The following is a 23228-nucleotide window of genomic DNA, read 5'->3' as shown; positions in this document are numbered from 1 at the left end:
TACTCTTAACGGATTGTAAATCTTTTAGTTTTTATGAATAATTCATGCATCATATGCTAAATGATTAAAAAAAAAAAAGAAAGGTAAAATGTGGGCGCGTGTTCAAGATAGTAACTTCGCCTTTTTATGATAGAGCATGTGAGGGAAAAAAAAAGTGACAAATTAACTTGAACTTTATAATCTTCATCAACTAATGGTTTTTAAATTGTTAAAAGGAAAGCTCTAAACAAGCAAAGGGAACAATGTTTTCAAAAATCTCAGCTTTTTCAACCCTTCATGAATGCCACCGAAAACCAATCTTTTACAGTGTGTGGGATATATGGGGAAGAAAAAAAAAGGTATTAAAGCGTGACAATTACCGGGCCTCTTAAATCATGGCAAGCAAGAACACCAAAGCATTGCCGAGGGAGAAAAACAAAAAAGATATAATTTGAAGGCTAGTGCTCAACTCTTCTTGCTGTCCCACCACATGTCGCAAATTGAAAGAGTAAGAAACAGAAAGGAAATTGGGTCCCATGGAGCTAGCAAACCGCACTTTTTTTAAAAAATAAATAAATAAATTATTATTGGGTTCCTAAACTCCAATTATACCAATTTAATTTACATTTAAATTTACATTTCCTTTTTGATTTGCTTTGCTATGGTTATGGGATAATGTTTGATTGAAACTCCAAGTCTCAAGAAACGTATACTGGCTTTACGAACAATTAATTATGCAGGAAAACGACAGGTTGATGAAGAACAGCCACTTACCAGTTACCACAAAACACCAAATTTTCCTCCAACTCTCTTCCACGGAAACCCTACAATTCTGTCTATTTTTTTTTTTTTTCCCTATTATTTTTTCCTTTCCCTTTCATGGTTCTCTCACGTAACGCTTATGATTTCAATACGGATCACATATTTATTCTGATTATGTGTTTGAAACGACAATACAATATTTATTTTATACGTAAAAAAAAGCTGGATTGACGAAAATGTTGATTTAATGAAATTTTTTATTCGAGTTTATGTTTATCTCTTGTCTAATTATGTGGAACATTGATTATTACATTTCATATATAATAAAGTTTTAGGATATATATGATTGCGGTTCAAATCCTTTTCGTGATAAATACGTACCATTTTCGTCTAAATTATTTTGTGTATTGCATGACTTTGTAATCATATATATAGACTTTATTCTCATATATGTATATATTAGAACGGAAGGTTTTGAATTTGACAATTATTGGGTTTGGTTTCAGGCAAAGATTTAAAAATCTATAAAAGGATATCTTCTACAAGCTATTCGGCAAAATATCTAAAAGGAAAGAATAGAAAAGAAGGGGAAAAAAAAAAAATCGTAATTTGGCTTGGAGCGACAATAATTGTTGAAGGAAAAAAAGTAAACAGCTTTAACATGTGTTAGGAAAAGGAAATGGGGATAGCTATGTTTGAAATTTAGATACCCACAAAACATGCTGTAATTAAAAAAAAAATACTCACAAAACATTATTGTATGGAATGAAACCATGCTTATATGGATTTCTCTAAACTCTTTTTCATGTTTTGTGGTGCGTCAAAGATTTACTATCGGTTAATGTAATAGGTCAAATTAAATGTGTTATATTACATTAAAAATGATAAAATTATTAAAAATATATATATATATTTTTTATGTCGTTCAATCATGATTGGTTAATAAAATAGTATTTATTTAATATTAAAAAAAGTATTTTTAATTTTTCTAATAAATATATATGTATATTTGAAAAAATGATGTAATGTATAAATATCAAAATTTATAACAATTTTTTTTAAAAAAACAAATATAACGACATCCGTTAATTTAATCTAAAAAAGTATTTGTTTTCAGAAAAAGAAAAAAAAAGAGAGGCTATAGTAGCTGAAATCGCAAAGTCATCTAGCGGTTTCTCTAAGAGCTTCCCACACGTGCGAAAATCCAAACGCGTTATATCGATTCGTCTTCGAAAATAGAAAATAAAAATTGGTCGGTAAAGTCGAAACAAGACCCGCCATAAGTCGAACAAAACCCTAGAAGCTGCCTTAAACCCCTAATCATAATAGCCGATTGAATTCGCAGAGATAGAGCATTTGCTTCTTCTTCGATACTGTCGGTTTGGGAGTTTATTTCAGCGCCAAAACAAAAGAGATGGTGTGGTTTCAGTGCGAGGATTGCGGTGATAATTTGAAGAAGCCGAAGTTGCCCAATCACTTCAAGATCTGCTCTGCAACCAAGGTTTTTCTTTTTTTCTCTCAAAAAAAAAAAAAAAAAAAACTATCTTTGTTTTGGTCTTCGACGAAATCTTAGCATTAGTAAATAAATTCATTCATCTAGGGACCGACGCGATTAAGCTTCGTTCAATTCCAAGCATTTGTAAAATTTTTGAAAAATTTGTTTATTGGCAATCTAAAAGAAGCTTTAATTGTACTTACTTGAATTTGATTTTTTCAATAAAAAAAATGTAGAAGCTGATTTGGTTCTTGTTAACTTTGCAGTTATCGTGCATTGATTGTGGACAGATATTTGGGCAGCAAAGCGTTCAAGGACATAGTCAGTGTATTACTGAGGCGGTGTGTTTCTGAGTATCTCGTTGTTTATCTAATTTTGATGTGAAAAACTGAGAAAACAATTGCCCCTTCTTAAACTCTTAAACTAGATTGCAATTAAAACCACACCAAAAAAAAAAAAAAAAACCCTTAACCTAATTGTTGCCAAATTCAATGCTAAAAGTATGTCTAAATGGTTCTACTATTTCTCCCTGTGTATCTCCCTATTTATCATTCCTTTTGTTTGGTCATGCAACGGTAATACTGTTTTTAAAAGAAATTCTTCATCATTTTCTAAGATACATATTGGAACGGTAAGTGTTGCTACTCAATACTCAGAATTGGGTAGGGGGAGAGTTTTTTTTTTTTCCTTTCGACTATTTTGAGAATTCCAAATGATACTTTTTTTCTTTCTTGTTTTGTTCTTTAAGTACTTCATTTCCATTTTCAGGAAAAGTATGGTCCAAAGGGCGAAGGGAAACCTTTGAATAGTGCGAATGCCAAGCCCAAAACAGACTCAAAGCAGCAACCTGGTGTTGATTTAAACGTTGGATTGTCTGAACGCCCTCCTTGGTTTTGCAGGTATTGTCATATTATGTTTTGGGATAATAATATATTGTATATATTGTACTTCTTAATTTAATAATCAATACAATTTCTGAGGCGGTTTTCATTTTAGGAGTTTGCTTTGTGGTAAATATTGCTAAAGAATATTTAAATAATTTGCGTTTGGATATGAGTTTATGTGGTGCTATATCTATGCATGTGCAGCCTTTGCAATACCAAGGCCACTAGCAAGCAGACCCTGCTTCTTCATGCCGAAGGAAAGAAACATAAGGCCAAGGCCCGAGCTATCCATGCTGCACAGCAACAGCCTAAGCAGACGGAAGAATCTGCTCCAGATACAAAGCTTCCATCTGATAACCCTTTAAAGGGTGAATTGCTTGACAATAAAGGTTTGGAGGAACCGAAATCACAGGATCCTTCTAATGTCGATGCTGGGTGTAATACATTTGAAGCAGAGAATGGAAATTTGCCATCAAAGAAAAAGAGAAAATCTGATGAGGGTGTTAGTTCGAGGAAAAAGGTCAAGAATGATACATTGGCTGAATTAGGTAATGGGGAAGTAATTCAGACAGAGGCAGATGAAATGCCAGAACCTGCCTCTGCTGGTGAGAAATTTAAAAAGATCAAGTGGAAGAAGTTAATTACTTCAGCCTTGAAATCTGTAAGTATTCTATATATATATATATATATTTTTTTTTTTTTCTCCATTAGCACAATGAACTTGCTAATTAAGTTCGGAGGAAAAAAAGGCTTTGCTCTTTTTGAGTCAATGGAAAATGGTAAATCAATAAAGATTCTGGTTATGATCAGTTAATGATCAAAATATACATATGACTGCTTAACTATATATCTTATTAGGTGCATAGGTGAGACAAACTATTGACATGGATGAATGACCCATTTAATTCCCTGGAATGTGTAACAAAGATCTCTGTCTAATTTTTTTTTGCATTATATGATTGCCTGTTAATATTGCTTATGCATTCTTGTTATATGTTGATGGGAATTAGAACCCCAAGGGAGTTTTAAAGATGAAGAAATTACAAAAATTAGTCCTCAAGGCTCTTCAGGACTCTGGAATAACAGGAGATGAGTGTCAATTTAGTAGTATGCTTGAGCATAAGGTTAGATATGCAGCGTGTCATCTCTCTCTCTCTCTCTCTCTCTCTCTCTCTCTCTCTTTCTTGCTCTTGCTCTCTCTCTAATTATGGATTTGTAATAACTTTCTTGTTGGGTGCTAGATCAATTCAAGCTCCAGATTCAATGTTGATAATAAGTATGTCCGTCTGGTGACCGAAGATTAAAAAGAGTATGTGAAACAGTCATCTATAGCCTCTTTCATTGTAGTTTTCCCTTGGCAGCGTGGCCTCCTTTCCTCACTTTATCATTGAACCAGTCCTCCTTTTGTGGAAGTCACATATCCAGGACTTGGAGCTTCGCTTCTGCTTGAAAGTTTTCAGAGTCATTCATGTAATTCCAAGGAATAAAATATTTGAATTATTTATCTTGGTGTTGGCAAATCATTGTTAGCATAGAGAGACGTTTAAAGGGACATTGCCTTTCATATAGGGACTCATTACAAGCTCAATCAAATGAGAAATTTTGGATTTTGCATGTTTGGTGCCAGTATATTGCCTCTTGTGTAAATACTTTGATACTCAAAAATGGATATTGGTCATTGCTAACCGAATGAAATATGCATCATGTAAGTAAATTAATTAAAATTTGTGACTATATATTAAGAATTTAAAGTAGGCTGCTTCATATTAAAAAAGTAAAAATCGTGTCCAAAAGTCGTAACATAAAATATTTAAAAATGGTAACAGCATAATAATAATAATATTACAAGGATCAATAAAATTTTAAAACCCGAAAGTGGATTACTTTAGATTAGCAATTGGATAGTTAGCCTTTTAAATGTAAAAGCGCGTTAATCACAACCAAAGTAAAAGCAAGCCCCATGTCCACACGCACTATCAAACAGTGCCTGTTGGTGACAAATACAGACTCTTCCTTGTACGACCTCATGAACGACATTAAGAAAACATAAACAAAAGTATAAGATCATGAAGTTTTATAAACATCGATTTGATATATTTAATGTGAAATTACAGCATTAACAGGGAGAATTCTCGTATCTATCAGTCGTAAAAATGGTTAAAAAAAAAGAAAAAAAAAAGGAGAAAAAATGAAATGAAAGTATGGTTTTCCATAATCCACGCTTTGTTGTATAGACATTCCAGTTGTTGGGAACTATCTAAGCTTTTCTCTTAGGGGCTTCCCTTTTCATTTTTCTTTCTTCAGTTCAAAAACTCCTTTGAATTCAATTTGCTTTCTTGTTGCCCAGAAAGGTACAGAAAGCATACTTAAGATTGCATCGACTAGAGCTAAAAGAAAAGCAGAGCGACCGCAATAATCAACAATGCTACTGAACAAGCAAGTGCCTACAATAAAGTGATAATTATGTTTAAAAAATGTGAGAATAAATTTGTGATGGGAATATAATACTAAGCAATTATGATGATTAATCCAAAGTGTAGTTTAGAAAGTTACAGCAATTGCAGAAGCCGCTAGCCCTGCTCGTTCCCTTGGATCCTTGCGATAGTAATTTCCAAGATAAAGGAAAGTGCCATAGTACCACATCAATGGGAATACAAAGCCCAAAAGAAAACTGTAACAAAGAAGTAAGCATGAAAAGAGGAAAATGGAATTTAAATGAAGCCTAGGAGGCAGGGATGAAAGATACTCACGAGAACCATCCTATACCACAGCCGAAGCACCGGAGAGGTTTGTCGTAAATCCCTGGCTGCAAGTCCTCTACATCTCTAATCAGGGTATATTTACCCTTATCATTCTCTGCAGCATCTCTCTCTAGCCCTACCATCACCATAATACCTCACTTGTCTGGATAACACTTGATAAAACACCAGTTTCTATAAAGATTTTGTTTACTAACAAATTATAGAATTTACATACGACAAAATGCCGGGCAGGCCCATTACCACCAGATGGAACTCCAATTATTAATAAGGGGACTATTGATGTGGAAATTAGCACATAGAGATACAATTAAAGGACTCTTCAAATAGCTAAAGACACACTTCACTTAGATGTAAGAGAATCTGGAAGAACGAAAGCAGGCAAGAAGATGCGAAGGTAATAGAGGAAAAATATGATAAAAGGATGAGAAAATAAAAGTAGCAAATTAGTAATCCATAGACTGGTGGAGATTGATAGAATAGAAAATTTACACAGTGAAAAATAATACTAGTCAAGGCATTCCAGGAAATCCAATGTAAATACACACGAACAGATTAAAAAGCAAACAAAATATCCATAAACAATGTATGAATAAATTGTTCATGAATTAAACTGACCAAAAACATTTCTTTGGTGGCACATGAGTTCACTGCAATTTACACGCATAAACGCAGAAATCCTTTATTCAGTTTCACCAGATCCAAATAGAATCAATACCTTTAAACATTGAATAATATCGAGATGATGGCCTCAAAAGATCAAGATTCTTATCAGTGACTGATTTAACCAATTCAAGGCTGTTATTCAAACTCTTCGGCTCTTCCATAGTAACATCTGCAACACCAAAAATCTACATTCAGGGTTGGGAGGTAAATGAACCTAGCAGATAAATTATCATTTAATCAGGTTTTGCAGGTAGAATTTATGGCATAAGAGAGACAAAGCACCATAGAGGAAATATTTGTAGGCATGCCAACTATTAATGTAGGATATATTTGATTCTTCGGATCTCTCACACAAGTTTACCAGCATATAACTATAAGCAACCACAGAAAATTAAAGTGCGGAAAAATTTGAGTACTTTGATCCATGTGTGCTGTAGCAGATGTATTTGGTAAGTGAGAGCCTCACCTCTCTTCCCACCCCACACTATACCTATTTCAGACAATTAAAATGTTATTTCAGGTCAAATCTATTCCTCCAAAATTTTATTTTTATAATTTAGAAAGATCCCATATCTTCAGATGGTTGCCAAGAGAATAAGAGAGCATAAAAATGGAAAATGAAAAGAAAAGAAGAGGGATTCAACAAGATGTTTGTTGCTAAAAGAAATCCTCCGTATACGTTATAAAAATATAGTGGTTTAGAATTATGCAGAAACATGCATTATTGAAAGGAAGCGCAGATTCAGCAAAACAGCTAAAACATCTCCAAACAATTGAAACACTGAATTTGGATTCCTAGTTTCTCAAAATTGTCCCCTTTCTTAATGTTGTGCTTGATATTCTACATACGTGTCCCGCACTCTCAAAAACCTACAGAATTTAAGTCCCATCGAAGTCCTATCTCCGTCCATAAACCATTTAACTCGTTCGTACAAAAAACAGAAAATGATAAAAATAAAAATAAAAAAGAACGAAATTAAGATAAATTTCTAAATGTCCATAAAGAAAATAACCAAGAGTTTCCCAAAGCACAAAATACATACATCATCTGCAATTCTGAAGCACAACATATTTCAATACATATAATCAAAATTCAAACAGAGAAATCACAAAAGGATGGATAATTACAATAAATCTAGAAAAGCAGAAAGAAAGAAAGGAAAGAAGTTTGCCTATGATTTGCAAGAAGTGACTGACAAAGGAAATTTGTGGTTGAAATTTTCTGGGCGTCGCAGGGATCAGAGATTGGAGGGGCAGCTACAAAGAAGACTCCTTTTGGGATTCCGAGACCTGTTTTCTATGGAAAGCAAGCTTCCGCTTCAGCGTTAAACAACTGAAAGCTCAAAGAAATTGACTCACTCTTTTGTCTCTTATCTTAAATATCAAATTATATTATAATTAAATCTTTAATCTTATATCATTTTAACATCACCGAGTTTATTTATTTATTTATTTGTTAAAAATCTAAAATTTTCATTATAAGTCTTTCTTGGGTACTTTGCAAAGTTGTGGTGGGTAGCTGAGCCATGAAGTTTGATTAGATAACCTTTTCCGAAGACAATAGCCCTTCTTTGACTCTCATTTTTCTGCCAAACTCTGGATTTTTATTGGTTAATGCCTCACAAATAATTTCCCTTTTTTTAAATGTGCCTTTTTATATTGAAGCGACTTCTTTCCGGCAATTATTGGGATACTTTTATTTTCCCATTTGAAAAATAACAATTACAAAAATAAAAAAGCAAATTTTTTTTTTTGTCAGGATTAAACGTTTAAAAAAAAAACCTTATCTTCTTCATATATTCATCCCTCAAATTTTATTTATTTATTTATTTTTGTTTTCTGGTCTAATGGGTTTTGTTCTTTTGCTGTATTAGCGTATATTTCCCTTTTTAAAAAATCAACATTTTTTTTTCTTGCTTTAATATGATAAAAACCAACATATCTTATGGTTCGCCTGGGTATTTTGGGAGCGTGACGGTAAATAAGGTTAAGATCTTACGTTTTGTTGATTTTTCTTTTATTTTCTATGGAAACGACAGTGGATACAGAGACTGCAAAGTCTTTTTTTTTTTCTTCTTTTTTTTTAAATAAAAAAAAAAGCCTCTTTTTTTTTAAATAAAAAAAAAAGCCTCTTTTTTGTAAGGTGAATGATAGATCTTCTTTTCAAAAACTTTAAAAATCTTATATATTGTTATTTGAATAATATTCGCTAAGTTTTATAATAAAAATTGATATTTCTATCAAAATTGATATATAGTTGGTGATAAAATCGCCATTCTTGAAAATATCTAACATTTGAAAAAGATGGATTAACCATCATATTGTCCATTTTTTTATTTATTTATATTGATTGGTAAATGTCCACTGCAATTTAACAATTCATTTTTTTAAACCACTTGGTTTCGAGTAATTCCAATTGGGATGTAAAAACTTGAGAAGAAAATCAACATTTAATCAGTAAAAGTTCAAACTGATTTATAAATTTCAAGAAGGAATACAGACCAAAACTTTTTTGGCGGAATCAGATTGGACTCATCATTCCGATAATCAATTTGATAATGTAAATAAGTCAATGTAATCATCATGATCAGGGTGCACCAATGGGCCATTCTACGACGCCAGATTGATCAGGATTGCATGGTGATAAATGGGGTCTTATCCATTGATCAGTCTCACTCGTTGGGGTCCACTTTTCAAGTGCATGTATTCCCAACTCGATAAAGACCCTGCCGAACAATGAATAAATAAAAGCTGGTTTTGTTTGATTTATTTAATATTGCTAAGTGGGACTAAGCAATAAAGAAATAGACAATCTCCAAGCAAAGCCATAAAGACACATTAGGTGTCTCGATTCTTATAGAGCTGGAAACAGCGTCAAAACTTTGATTATAATCCCACCAGATAGTGGTTACAATAGCCAAGACTCGGTTCAAGCCGGCCATTGTGTTCTGTTTTGAAGAGACTTTTTTTTAGCAAACTGCTGGATTCCCTGTAACCTTAATCAATTATCAAATACAAGAAGTTTTAGTGATGCATGGATTGGTTGTTGGTTGGTGGCTGGTTGGTGTTGTTTCTTTCTCTCTCTCTCTCACTCTATTATTATTATTATTATTATTATTTATTTTTTTTTTGTTTTTTGGGGAAAAAGGCTCTTTTTTGACTCAGTTTGGATAATTACAGTTTAAGGATAAAAGAAGTTCTAGTTGTGATGCAGTGGTTTGTACTTCTATTAAAACTAAAAGGCAGAGAAGGCAAAAATAACAATAGAAACCAAGAGAGGTAAACAACAACGGTTTTAAAAATAAGGGTAAATGATAGGTGGTTTTATTTATGATTAATCAACCGGTTTGATATATAACCTTAAAAGTGTTGATGACTTTCATCATCTTAAAGCAAAGCACGTGGGGGCTACATTTTGTTTATCTATATTATTACTTTTCTTAGCTTGAAAGACATATCAAAATTTTTGGTCAGTTTATAAAAGTTTTTTCAATTGAAAAAGGATATTTGAGGCCGTTGGTTCCCAAAGTGGAAATGGAAATATAAAAAAAAAAATCAAATTGTAATTATGATAAGCACATATTTCAGCAATATGTAAATTTTTATTAATTGGTTGTTTACATATAAAAAATGACATAGAGAATCATTTGTTTCATTGGAAAAAAAAAAATAAAATTTGTGTTATTTTAACAAAATTATGTTGGAGAGCAAAAGAAAAGCTGATAGAAAGCCCCTTTCATTTTGGGTTGGGTTATTGGTATTATAATATTATGGGATTAGGATGTGGCCCAATCATATTGAAGCCGACAAAAGTCGGTTGAAAAGTCCAGAAGCCCAAGAAAAGTAAAAGACCCTCCGTTGCACTCAAACTCTGACAAGATTCAACCATTTTGAAGTTGTAATAAGAATCCGGGCGTCTCTGGACCGCCACGTTCGAGAGTAGTCTGGTCGGCCTGAACGGCTACAGAGCTAAAAGCCACGTTTGCTTCCAGTGGGTGCTACTACTACTATTATTATTATTTATTTTAATTGTTTGTTTTTTTTATAATATCCTATTTATTCTCTTCCCTGTCTCTCCATCCCTTATTGCGAGTAAAATTTTTCAGGCTGATTTTGGTGCTAAAAGAAACATCTTGAAGATATGGGTGAAGAAGTGGGTATATTCAGTGACGGTCATGCCAATAGCGGCGATCGGACTCGGACTCATAATCAGAGCCAGAGCCAGAGCCGTGTGATAGACATATACCCTTTGAGCAGCTACTACTTTGGATCCAAAGAGGCCCTTCATTTCAAGGAAGAGACTTTAGCTGATCGTACTCAGAGATTGAAATCCAAGTACTTTCTCCTACCTTCTGTATGCATTCTCAATTGGGTTTCTTTTACTTTCCGATCACCAATTGATTTTTTTTTTTTTTCAATTCAAACAATTTATTTAATATTTACTGTAGCTATGCTGCTCATGGATTGAGGACGTCTGTGGAAGCAGTTATTGTGGTCAGTTTTTGTTTTTTTATATTACCCCTCCATTATGTTCTGTGATTCTTCTTCAAAAAAGAAAAATCTTGATTGTTAAAATTTCTGCTCAGGGTTATCTGTTTATGTTTGAAAGAGGGGCTGAAATAGACAATTCAAAATTTTTTTCCCCTTTTATTTAGTAGTTGCATGGAAAATAATTTGTGGATTATAATTGGATGAAAAATTCTTGGCTTTTAATAATGAAATAGAAAATCTGAATTGTTTGCTATGTCAGGTTGAATTGTTTAAACATCCCCATTTGCTGCTGTTGCAAGTGAAAAATTCATTCTTTAAACTTCCTGGTGGCCGATTAAGACCTGGTGAATCAGGTAAATCAGCAGCCAGCCTGATGACCATGTTTGAACTTAAAATTAGTGAGGAATGGAAAAGCAGCATTCTTTATGTAATATTTATTGAAATGGGAAAAGTTTTGAAATTCCAGATATTGATGGATTGAGGCGCAAATTGTCAAGGAAGCTATCTCTTAGTGAGAATGGTGATGGGATTGATTGGGAGGTATGGAAGATGACATTTATGAGTTCTGGATGCTGTTGTTTTCTTGTTGAGAAGTGAAAAATGAGTAAAATTCCCTAATTTTTTAGGTGGGAGAATGCCTTGGGATGTGGTGGAGGCCTGACTTTGAAACATTGCTTTATCCATACTTACCTCCTAATGTCAAAAGGCCTAAGGTAGTTAGTTTTGCTCTACCTAAACAGCTTCTTTCAAGTTCCTATTGGTATAAAATCAGTAATAAATTATGTTTTATTTATTTTTTAATATATATTTCTTAGGAGTGCACAAAACTTTTCCTTGTGAAGTTGCCAGTAAGCCGGAAGTTCATTGTGCCAAAAAATCTAAAACTGCTTGCAGTTCCATTATGTCAGATTCACGAAAATCATAAGGTAATATAACTTATAATGGGTGCTTTGATCAGTTTTCCTAAAGTTTTGATTTCATGTAGTCAACCTTCTTTTATTTATTTATATTTATATTTTATTATATAAAGAAATACACAACTGAAATGAGTGATTTTTGGAAAATAAAACTATAGGGTCTGATTTTAACTTCTTTTTGATGGCCTGGCCATGATCATTCATCTTACTATGTATTTATGTGCCTAAATGTAATATTAATGGCAGTGGAGTGGTATAATTTCCTTGGATATCTTATACTCTGTTTCAAATTTAATGGATTAACTTAGAATGTTTTTTCATTTTTGTTTTGTAGACATATGGACCGATTATATCAGGAGTCCCACAGCTGCTATCCAAGTTCTCCTTCAACATTATTGGATCTTAAAATCTACCAGTGCGTATTATAATAGAGAGTGCTTTATGCTAAAATATACAGGGATGAGCCATAAGAATGTGTTTTGGGGATTGTTTTTAGCCCAGGCATCTAATTTTGTTTTTTTACCGAATGTTAATGTTAAAACACTTGTATATATTATAGCTATCACTATAGGTAATTGAGTAATTGACAGCTCTGGATTTGTACTGATGGAACACAGAATTGATACACGATAATGCTTGATTCCTTTTCTTTCGCCTTGATGGATTGCTTTGTTTGTTTTAAAAAAAATAAATTGAAATATTGATGTTCCAATAAATTGGCTGTTTTAAAGATATATAGAAAATTACTGTGCTTTTTGTTATTGGCAAGAATGTTAGGATGTCAAAAGAGATAAAAACCATGTTATATTGGTATTCTCGAAAATTAACATATTATGGTAACTAGTGTTGTCGGTATTGTTTCTGAAAACAGAAAGGATTATATATGCATAAGGTGGAAATGAATCTGATGATGGGAACGCAGAGACATATTATAGGAATTTGATGAAGCCAAATAGAATGGAACTCCAAATAGAAATGGTGAGGCAATTTGGTCTCTTAAGTGCTGATAGTGCCTACTTAATTAATTTCTACAGTATTTAACATAAACCTTGGTTAACATTTCATTTATGTTGTTGAACGAAATGATAAATTTTTTATACATTCAGGTGATAACTTTGGCATTTTAAGAATTGAACATAATTGGAAAGCTTCATGAAGTGCAAGATCCGATGTCATGACCAGCCAAAATAGATTCTATCGCTTAAAGACTAAAGTGCTTGCATTATTCATTCATTCATCATAATATTTCAAGTTACATAATAATTACAGTACCTCCAACCAAAAAAAAAAAAGAAAAAAAAAAGAAAAAAAAAAAGAAAAAGACAAAACCTTCCCCCCCAACACTTTCTCTTAGCTTTCTCTCCCCATTTTCTACCTCTCTAATTCATCTTCTGTAGTTTCTTTACTTTCCTTTCTCTCTCTTTATATATCCTTCTTTCCTTTCTCTTTATATATCCTTCTTTACTTTCCTTTCTCACTCTTGTAACTTTCACCTTCTTTTTCTCTTCTTCTCTTTCTAGTTTCTCTCCAATTTCTCTATTTACATTTCTCTCGACCTTTCTCTCTCTCTTCCTTTTCGTTCTGTGGTTCCTCTTTGGTTTTTCGCTCTATACTTTCTCTTTTCCATTCTCTAATTTCTCTTGCTTTATCTCTAGCTTCTCTTTCCATGGACCTATTACCACAGGGTTAATCATTTGTTCTAAAAGCTAGCAATGCCAAATTGTATAAAATTTCATTTATGTCCTTTACTAAGTTTTTTTTTTTATTTAGTATTTTGTTACATCTTATGGTATTTGTATTGATCAAATTTTGGATTCTTATTTTTGTAGTTAATACAATATTGCTTGTTCTGAATTTTTTTAGTTTTTCATTTTCTAATAAAATAAATTTTTGATGTTGATAATTTAAGGTATTCATTTTCTGTCAATTTTTTACCCTATGAGATATTTCTTGTACGTATAATTTATTAAGATTTTGTTAATTCTATTTTTTGATAAATTGTATCTAGGGGTGGGCAAAAACAGAACCGAACCGATCAAATCGACCAAACCGACATATTTGGTTTGGTTTGGGTTGGTTTTAATTTATTAATCGGTTTGGTTTGGTTAAATATATAAAAAAAACCGAAACGGTCGGTTCGGGTTGTAGGTTGGATGAAATTTATTCAACCCAACCCGCACCAAACCGATCATCAATTAAACTAACATTTTATTTTACTTTTATATATAACTATAGTATATAATTATAAAATAAAACTATTAATTTATTTATTGTGAGAATGGGATTGAAGAGTGTGGAAGAAGACTTTTTAAAATAATTTTTATTTTTATGGATTGCTAGTTTATTTAATTATAAGTTCATTTTAAAATTTAAGATTTCAAATATGGATTGTATTCTATTTTATAAGTAATAATGGTTGTAGATTTGTTATAGAATTTATTTGTTGGTGTATGATGTATTTGTATAATTAGGTTGTAGTTGTAGACTTATATTATAGTTATATGGTTTTATTTTATATTATCTTACTTGTATTGTAGTTGTATGGTTTCATGTTGCATTGTAGTTAATAGTTAGTTTATTTGGTATTTTTGCTAGTTGAATGTATATTAAAATTATTTAATTTAGATAATAGCTTGAAAAAGATGCTTAATTCAAAATATAATGCATGAATATGATTGAAGATTGATAATTAAAAAGGCCTAAAAAAAATTTATACAATTTTGAACCCAATGTGTACAATTTTTATCTCAAAATAGCATAAATAAAAAAAATTGGGTCGAAATCCAAACCGATCTAAACCGTTAACCCAATCCAAACCGACCAAGGATCATCGGTTTGGTTCGGTTCGGGTTGAACATGGTGGTTGGTTTGGTTTGGTTTCGTATCCAATCCAAACCGAATTGGTCGGTTCGGTTTAAAAAAATCTATAAAACCGAACCAAACCGCACCGAGTCCACCCCTAATTGTATCAAACTCTTAACATGTAAGGAAAAATTTTTAAAAGTCTTTTTGATAATTGTAATTTTAATAATATATATATATATATATTATAAACATTATTTTAGAAACATTTTTTGTTTATCTTTTAAACACTTATATTTTTTAAAAAAATTATTTTTACACATTTTTTTGAAAAAAATTATTTATATTTTTAATAGTATTTACAAAAAAAAAAAAACTTTTATTAAATACAATTTTTGTATCGATGATTTTTTTTTTAATTTCTTATCTTTAATTACTAGTTTTTTTTTCCTTAAAAAAAAAAAACATTTACTAGCCTTTTTTTTTATTTTTTTTTGTATTAATCTCAAATTATAGCAAGCTTTTTCTTGTTTTGTATTTAATCTAAGTACAATTTGATTTTGATAAAAGTATACTTCATATTTTTATTTACTTGTTTAATCTTCCATTTTTTTAATATAATATTATTTTTCTTTATAGTTTTTATTCATTTATTTTATTTATTTTCATTACTTTTTGTTTTAAATATCAATTTTGAATGTTTCAAGGTTATATATATATGCTTATTATTTCTTTTCTTTCTTGTTTCTTGTATCTAATTTTAACAAAATTAACTGAATCTAATAGTATTTTGTAATTTTTTATTTTATAACCGTTCAAGGACATAAATGAAATTTTATAAAATTAGGCATTATTAACAATTGAAACAGACAATTACTCATAGGCAATATTAATAAAGATACTAGAGAGTGAAGAGAAATTAAAGAGAAAATAGAAAGAAAATGTGAAAAGAAAATAGAGGAAGAAAAGAAGATAAGAAATTTATAGTGAGAAAATAGAGCATGAAATTAGAGGGAAAAACAAAAGGAAAGAGAATGTTGAAAGAAAAAGTGAGTAAAGAAAATAAGTGAGAAACCAAGGAGAGATAAAACAAAAGAAGAAAGTAAAGAGATAAAAGAAAGAAAGAAATTAGAAAGGCAAAGAAGAGATAAATTATGTAGAGAAAGCAGGGAAAAAAACTAGAGGCAAAATATAAAGAAAAAAAAGGAGAAAATACAGTGGAAAGAAAAAGAGATAGGAATTATGAAAAAAGGGAATAAGTGAAGAAGAATGAGGAGTTGGAAAATAAGAGAAATTGAAAAGAGAATGTTGAGAGGCAAATGTAAAGGGGAAAGAAAGCAACACACCCACACGCACACATACATACACACAAGAGAAGAAGAGCCCTGGATCAATGAGGCAATCCCGCAGCGGTCTCTTCTCTCCCAAGCGAAAAATTTTCCATTTTTATTTGTACTTTTCCAGTTTACTTGATCCTCCTCTACAACACATAACCCACAACTACATTCAAAGATTATACATTAATTTACATAACAGAGAAACTGCCCCTTGTATTCTACAAATAAATAAATAAATAAATGATTCATAACCACCGAAGCAAAGGACCGAATTCACTGCACAATAACAAACTTATGAAAGTTAACACATATTCATGGAATTGAAAATGTATTTACTAATTATGTTTACAAGTAAATAGTCTGAAAACCACCCCATTCACATGCTGATTGCAGATATTTGATATCCAAATGGTTAAAGAAGCTAGTATCCTTTTCCTCACTGAACTCACTATATATGACTTGCTGAATTTACTAGTAATCATTTTTGTTATATATTTGTCTCTATACATATTTTATCGTTTCTAATTACAATTTTACATTATGTATACTCTTCTACAACTCACCAAAAGTCACCAACTGAGGAATAAAGATTACTATGGGTGGTGGGGCTTGGCAGTATCATGTGTCTCTGCACGTAGATGCATTTTGTTTACATGTTTATATCATGTATGTATGCAAGCATATCAGTTACTTATCAGGCATTGAACTGAGTGCCAAAAGTTTAGTATATATATTCCATTCCAAATACATTTATACACATTAAAGCAGTACTCATTTTAATTTATTTCTACGCGAGAGCAGTAATCATGTTGTTGGGCATTCATTAGACCGAGAGCAGTAACGGTGCGAAGAACATAAGTTTCAATTACTCTGGGAATCAATTGTTATATATATATATATATATATATATATATTTGTAAAAATCCCTAAACCCTACAAGAATCCATTCCATAATGAACGAAAAACATTCTTAGAATCAGAGATGCTTGAGAAATACATATGATAATGTGCAACGATTAACACATATGATATAGAACTAGAACAAGAACAAGAACAAGAACAAAAGCAGAAGAAGAATATAAAATTGTTAATACATATGCCGGTTGTTTCTCTATCAAAAAATAATGCCCAAAAAAAATAAAAAAATAAAAAAAATTGAAAGCCATAATTACCGAATTTATTCCGACCCAGTTTTAACCTTGAATGTACAAGATTACTCCACCTCCAGCAGATTCAAACTTGAACTCCACCGATCAGAAATGTTTTTCCTCTGCCCAATTTGTTCGAACCGGAGATTTGAGAGGAGTTGACTAATGATGATGAAGAAGAAAAAAGAGAGAAGAAGAAGAGAGTCTTTCTGGATTTCCGAGACGAAGAAGGAGAGAGACTGTTTTTATTTGCCTCAACGAGTCTCTGAAATGTAACGGCTATTTATCAAAAGTTAACAACGGTCATTTTTCAAATATCTCCCAGCACCGTTTTGACTTTTAAGGCCCAAATTTATGTATTTTATTCTGTCCGTATATATGTTTTAGAAGTAGTTTTATAAGGTTAATATTTGTGAAATTTCTTTCAATATATATATATATATATATTTGGGAAATAAAAATTTCAATAAGCTTTTTTTTTTTTTTTCTTCCTTTTCTATGGAAAAAAAATTCAATGAGGTTAATATAATGTTTTATAAAAAAAAAAAGAAAAAAGATATAATGTAATTTACTTTCATTTCAAAAAAATAAAGGCAATTTATTTTATTGTAAATGTGAACATGTAGACAGGACAAACGATTTCGATTCTGAATCCTAATCAAAATCTAGTTGCAAGATGATGATGATGATAATAATAATAAAGGCTTTTAGGTTTCCATATATCCAACTTAATAGCCGTTTTAACGATCTAGCTGGGAAAACATACATATCCAAAGTGGCAGAGGTCGACATTTAATTGTACAAATGATAGTTGGCTTGTTTTTGTTGCAAGTGTATATCAAGGTTCATATGATAAGATCAGACAACCAAATTAAAGACAGAAAATAGAAGGTGTTCTGTTCTCAAGAGAGAATTCAGGTGCAACTGCATATTGATATGGTCTTTCTATTATTGGCAAGGAGACTCTTTCTGAAATTAAAATAAACAAAAATCATCTTATATTTTCGAAAATACATACAAAAATTACTAACATGTTAATTAATTAATAATGAAACCTGGTAATTCATAAATACGCTAACTTAGCACATTAATTGGGTGCTCTTTTTTAAAAGGTGCTTGAATAATTACTACTCCTTAGATCTTAGGTAATACAAGGCAAAATCCTTTTTATGGTCTCAAATCCCAATGGAAGAAGACCCTTCCAACTTCCAAAACCTCGTAAAGCTAAAACCACTAAACCCCAAAAAAACAATGCATATCTGTATACTGTTGAAAAGAATGTATATGACGCTTGGGTTTCATAACACAAAAGCTGTCACAAATAAATGGAGATAACTCATCGGCTTCATATGTTATGTGCTTCTATATATAGCTGACTTATACGAGGCAACATACACCCAACAGGAATCTTAAAATTTTTCCTCTTTTTTTTTTTTTTTAAATTTTAAACAATATTGTTCAATTGGTTGAAGATGGACAGGAGATCATCTTGTTGCTCGGGCAGGAGTTATGCTCCTCCTACCGTGACCACACCCAAGAAGGAACCAACTGTTTCCCCTGTGGAGGAATCTGATGTGAAGCCTGTTACTGTGGATCTGAAGAAAGAAGCCAAAGAGATTTCATCTTCTGGCTTGAAGGATAATCAAGGACTTCCTGAGACAGCTCCTGTGAAAACGGAAGAGAAAGTTAATGTCAATGTTGGTTATGGAGGTGGAGGATGTGGTTTTTAAGATATGGGACTTATTGGTATAGTTTTATGTTACTATGAATAAATAGTAATGGATAATGCTATGAACCTCTTAATATTATTATAAAGTGTGTTTGCTTTAGTAATGGACAAATGCATTTGCTAGTTTATGTTACTATGAACAAATGGTAAATGGATAATGCTATGAACCTCTTAATATTATTATAAAGTTTTTTTTTTTTTTTTCAATGATTATTATTTTGCTTGTTCGAAGCCTGGCCACCCAACGACTACCAACCTTATTTTTTTTTTGGCATTTTTTTTAATTGAACATTTGGACAAGAGAGGGAGGTTTAGTCTAGTGGGTAGCTGGTGGTGTTAATTGTATCTTTTTTGATTTGTCGTAATGATATGAACACTTTTTGATATTCCCACATGTATATTTATTGGAATAAAGAGTTAACGAGTTTTGTGAGGATGGAAGTAGAAGAACTAGAAAGTGTGATGGAGTGCTCTTACTTTTCCAATTTAGTTATGAGATTGTGTCCCACCCCTTGTACTGAAAACGGCTTGTCCAGCCACGAGCACGCAACTATTATCTTGCTCTAAATCAAGCCAGTAATATACTTGTTTTAAACCCTATAGAACTTGGTTGACTTCTTAATATTATTTTGAGTTTGGGTTGGCACGACACGAGAAATGAACGATATCAGTGCTGATTACTCTAATGGATAACCTTATCTGTAATTAATTTGTTTGGTATGTATGTAAAAATGGTTTACTTGTGAAATAAGAAAATCCAAAATTGTTTATTGACACGCATGATTTCACTAACCAATTACATAAATGTAAGCAATATTTGTAACATCTAAATTCATAAATTTCGAACGACCCAAATTTGGTGGGATTATTGGGCAATTCGAAGTGGTTGCGCAGCTGATCTAAGTCTACCTGACGTGTCTATTTTTGGTAACCGAGCCACTTGGGGTTGGCCGGTGGACCAGAAGGACCAAAGAAAAAAAAAAGAAAGATAGGAAAAGTAATACAATGTCACATCTTCATCTTCTTCCTGGATTTTCTGTTAACGCTGACTGGTCTAAAATATCGATTAAAGCGATATAAGTAGTGGTCAAATACTATGTATTTATATTTATATTTATATTTATTTCTTATTATTATTATTGTTAATCTCACTGTCTAAAACCCCTTACTCTTCCTCTTTCTCTCTCTCTCTCTCTCTCTCTCTCTTTGGGTTTCTTGTTCTTTTTCTCGCGAAGACTAGCTACGACTCTGTGCCAAGAGCTTCGAACAACTCTATTCAGAGACTCAAACCATGAAGAAGGGAGGCTTAAGCCCTAACCTCAAGCTCTCCCTTCCTTCTGAAGAGGTTTCTTTCGCCAAGTTCCTGTAACTTTCTCTGTCTCTCTTTTCTTTTTCCTTTTTGTGTCTGGATATATGTATTATATGCGTTGTTATATTGTGCGTGGGAACTGAGGTTGTGGATTTATGGTTGGTAGGACTCAAAGCGGAACTTTTATGGATGGCGATCTGCTCGTGAATAGGGATGGAGTTCGAATCGTTTCTCAGAGTGAAGTTGAAGTTGTAAGATTTCTAAAATTTTGTGTTTTGAAATTTCGAAGTCTTTATTTTTGTTTACTTGTCGTGGAGAAAACGTAGCACAAAAGAGAGACAAATACAAAACGAAAAGGGGATCTGGGTTTTCTTTGTTATTGTAGAAATAGACAATAAATGAATAGTAAAGAAGAGATTCACCCTGTCAAACTCATAAACAGGATTGGAATTCTATATTTTGTATACGTTTTATGCGGCGGCAAGTAATTTTCTGCCAAAAAAAGGCCGTTTTTTTGAGTTGTTTTTTGTCAATGTGTTCAGCCACCGCCGATTCAGCCAACAGACAATCAATTGAACTTGGCAGACATAGACACCATTAAAGTCATTGGAAAAGGGAGTGGGGGGATTGTGCAACTGGTACAACACAAATGGACTGGTCAGTTTTTTGCATTAAAGGTACTCCTCAATCTAGTTCTTACCTTGTAATTCTCCAAACCTCAGTATCATTTCTGCTCTCTTTTTGGGAAGTCAAATCTATGCTGCATACTGGCTATTACTTATTATGGGTGGGATGCATATCTGTTTCTGTATCGCATTGATTCCCATTGGCTATATTCATCTGTTTGGTGAAGCTTCCCTGAACTTCCCAACCTTCTTCAGTTTGGAATCAAAAAGAGATCTTAAAGTTATTTTTTGTCTAATCTGTCTTAAATAAGTTTATCGGTTTGTGGTTCAAACTTGTAATTGATCATTTTCTTACAATGGTCTGGTTTAATCATGCTTTGAGCAGTCACAATGACCCTGATTTTTAATTTGCGCATATAGCTCTGGCATTCTTTTAATATTCTTCCTCGTTCAGGTAATTCAAATGAATATTGAAGAGTCTGCTCGGAAGCTGATTGCGCAGGAGTTGAAAATTAATCAATCGTCACAATGCCCTTATGTTGTTGTATGTTATCAGTCCTTTTATGATAATGGTGCAATTTCAATCATCCTTGAGTACATGGATGGTGGATCTCTAGCTGATTTTCTGAAGAAGGTCAAAACAATTCCAGAACCGTATCTTGCAGCCATTTCTAAGCAGGTGCGAATATATGTAAATCTTGTATCTCAAATTTAAGTTACATGTAGAAAATGTCAATTGAAACATGTTTTCATTTTTTGTTTTACCTATTACTGTAGGTGCTCAAGGGTTTGCTGTACCTTCATCATGAAAAACATATTATCCATAGGGACCTAAAACCTTCAAATTTGTTAATAAACCATCGAGGAGAAGTTAAGATCACTGACTTTGGTGTAAGTGCAATACTGGAAAGCACCTCTGGACAGGCAAATACTTTTCTTGGCACATACAACTATATGTCTGTAAGTAACTTTAGTATACAAGGGAATTCTTAGTTTTTTCCTCTTCCTAAACCATGTTCACTCCTTATTGAGCCTATGGAACCTATACTGAGATACAACTGTGTTATTCTCATACATGCAACTTACTGCTTCTGTCAATTTATTTCATAGCCAGAGAGAATTACTGGAGGAAAATATGGCTACAAAAGTGATATATGGAGCTTGGGCTTAGTACTACTTGAGTGTGCAACTGGTAAATTCCCATATATACCACCAGAGCAAAGTGAAGGGTGGACTAACTTTTTTGAGCTTATGGACACGATTGTTTCGCAACCACCACCTTGTGCACCTTCTGATCAATTTTCTTCTGAATTCTGCTCATTTATCTCTGCATGGTAAGATTTATTTTTCCTGTCTCAGAGTAAACTGGTAAAATTTATTTTTCTTCAATTTCTATATTTCAAATGATTTTATTTGCTTGTTGGTGAAGTAGTCCATTTTTGACAAGGTTGATTTTTGGTTGTTTCCCTTTTTTTCTCTCTGTATGTTTTCATCTTATTTATTTTGTGAAGTTACTAACATTTACCTTGGATCGTTGTTTCTCTCTAAAAATTTCAGTGTACAGAAAGATCCCAAGGATAGATGTTCAGCACATGAACTTATGGTATATAAAATTTCTGTGTCTTTGCAATGTCTATAATACTTGTAAGAGCATGTTACCGTAACTGTTTGATCTGTGGATTCTCAAAATCTAATGTCTTTCCCTCCTTCAATGTGATATTCAGATGCATCCTTTCATCAGCTTGTACGAAGATTTGGACGTTGACCTTTCATCTTACTTCAAGAATGCAGGATCTCCACTTGCAACATTTTAGATCTCATTTGTATGTTGAAATTTTGTGTTCTGTCCTCAACTTTAGATTCAACAATGAACATAAGAACGCAAAATATACTGCCGTGTTTTCATTTTAAGGCTTATGTTAGTGTAGTTTGTACTGTTCAGGCAACTCAAGTTAGGTGGATCTGGTGTATGATACTCAAGGTTGATGAAACATCTACCAGAACTTTAGAAAGCACAATAGCAAGCTCTTACTGTTAACATGACGGAATAAATGGATTTCTCAATCCGTCATTATACAGGAAGCACTTCTGTACTATTATGGGTCTGCAGATCACAGAGAATCCCCATGGCTTAGAGTTTGATTGGTGGAAATATTTGATCTGTAGACTTGAGATTCTATGATTGCAAGGAAAGGTACCTTTTGCTTTTCCTGTATGATGAGCAAAAGGAATATGATTTATTGTACAAACCAAAACAGATACTGTAACAAAGTTGGCCAAAGGTACCTGAAAATTTTCTGTAGTTGGATGTGAAATGCATTATT

At 32.3% G+C, this 23228-nt stretch overlaps 4 protein-coding genes and 1 long non-coding RNA gene across 10 annotated transcripts; 3 read left to right on the top strand and 2 right to left on the bottom strand.

The window, feature by feature from the left end:
• Nucleotides 1–1916: 1916 nt before the first annotated feature.
• Nucleotides 1917–4734, top strand: LOC107424127 (UBP1-associated proteins 1C). Of its 2 annotated transcripts, XM_048479222.2 has the most exons (6): nt 1917–2242; nt 2503–2577; nt 3005–3135; nt 3325–3781; nt 4131–4244; nt 4362–4734. In XM_048479222.2, the coding sequence occupies exons 1-6, from the start codon at nt 2156–2158 to the stop codon at nt 4422–4424; spliced, it is 927 nt and encodes a 308-aa protein (XP_048335179.1). In that variant the 5' UTR covers nt 1917–2155; the 3' UTR covers nt 4425–4734. The 2 variants fall into 2 exon arrangements, with proteins under 2 accessions (XP_048335179.1, XP_048335180.1); XM_048479223.2 differs by lacking the exons at nt 1917–2242; nt 2503–2577 and adding an exon at nt 2624–2867.
• A 439-nt stretch (nt 4735–5173) lies between these two features.
• LOC107424126 (large ribosomal subunit protein eL20z) lies at nt 5174–7968 on the bottom strand. 2 transcript variants are annotated; one of them, XM_025076488.3, is made up of 6 exons: nt 7718–7968; nt 6962–7035; nt 6598–6714; nt 5871–5997; nt 5674–5791; nt 5174–5564 (listed from the first exon to the last, which is right to left on the bottom strand). In XM_025076488.3, exons 2-6 carry the CDS (start codon nt 6969–6971, stop codon nt 5508–5510), a joined length of 429 nt encoding a protein of 142 aa, XP_024932256.3. In that variant the 5' UTR covers nt 6972–7035; nt 7718–7968; the 3' UTR covers nt 5174–5507. The 2 variants fall into 2 exon arrangements, with proteins under 2 accessions (XP_024932256.3, XP_015889338.3); XM_016033852.4 differs by lacking the exon at nt 6962–7035 and having other exon boundaries at nt 7718–7953.
• A 2409-nt stretch (nt 7969–10377) lies between these two features.
• On the top strand, nt 10378–12613 carry LOC107424080 (pre-mRNA cleavage factor Im 25 kDa subunit 1). Of its 2 annotated transcripts, XM_016033771.4 has the most exons (8): nt 10378–10536; nt 10652–10880; nt 10994–11039; nt 11296–11389; nt 11503–11576; nt 11663–11749; nt 11852–11962; nt 12288–12613. In XM_016033771.4, the coding sequence occupies exons 2-8, from the start codon at nt 10687–10689 to the stop codon at nt 12357–12359; spliced, it is 678 nt and encodes a 225-aa protein (XP_015889257.1). In that variant the 5' UTR covers nt 10378–10536; nt 10652–10686; the 3' UTR covers nt 12360–12613. The 2 variants fall into 2 exon arrangements, with proteins under 2 accessions (XP_015889257.1, XP_015889258.1); XM_016033772.4 differs by lacking the exon at nt 10378–10536 and having other exon boundaries at nt 10577–10880.
• Nucleotides 12614–15427: 2814 nt separating this feature from the next.
• Nucleotides 15428–17597, bottom strand: LOC112492624 (uncharacterized). The gene is made up of 2 exons (XR_003057072.3): nt 17265–17597; nt 15428–16368 (listed from the first exon to the last, which is right to left on the bottom strand). It is a non-coding gene; the product is annotated as an uncharacterized LOC112492624 (long non-coding RNA).
• A 2522-nt stretch (nt 17598–20119) lies between these two features.
• On the top strand, nt 20120–23206 carry LOC107424118 (mitogen-activated protein kinase kinase SIPKK). Of its 3 annotated transcripts, none has more exons than XM_016033840.4 (9): nt 20120–20334; nt 20445–20529; nt 20821–20955; nt 21359–21583; nt 21682–21864; nt 22015–22238; nt 22462–22507; nt 22629–22727; nt 22847–23206. In XM_016033840.4, exons 1-8 carry the CDS (start codon nt 20261–20263, stop codon nt 22716–22718), a joined length of 1062 nt encoding a protein of 353 aa, XP_015889326.1. In that variant the 5' UTR covers nt 20120–20260; the 3' UTR covers nt 22719–22727; nt 22847–23206. The 3 variants fall into 3 exon arrangements, with proteins under 3 accessions (XP_015889326.1, XP_015889327.1, XP_060674926.1); XM_016033841.4 differs by having other exon boundaries at nt 22833–23206; XM_060818943.1 differs by having other exon boundaries at nt 22629–23206.
• Nucleotides 23207–23228: the final 22 nt, after the last annotated feature.

This window comes from Ziziphus jujuba, chromosome 7, assembly GCF_031755915.1.
Source record: "Ziziphus jujuba cultivar Dongzao chromosome 7, ASM3175591v1".
NCBI classification, from domain to species: domain Eukaryota; kingdom Viridiplantae; phylum Streptophyta; class Magnoliopsida; order Rosales; family Rhamnaceae; genus Ziziphus; species Ziziphus jujuba.
This window is presented reverse-complemented; position numbering and strand designations above follow the sequence as displayed.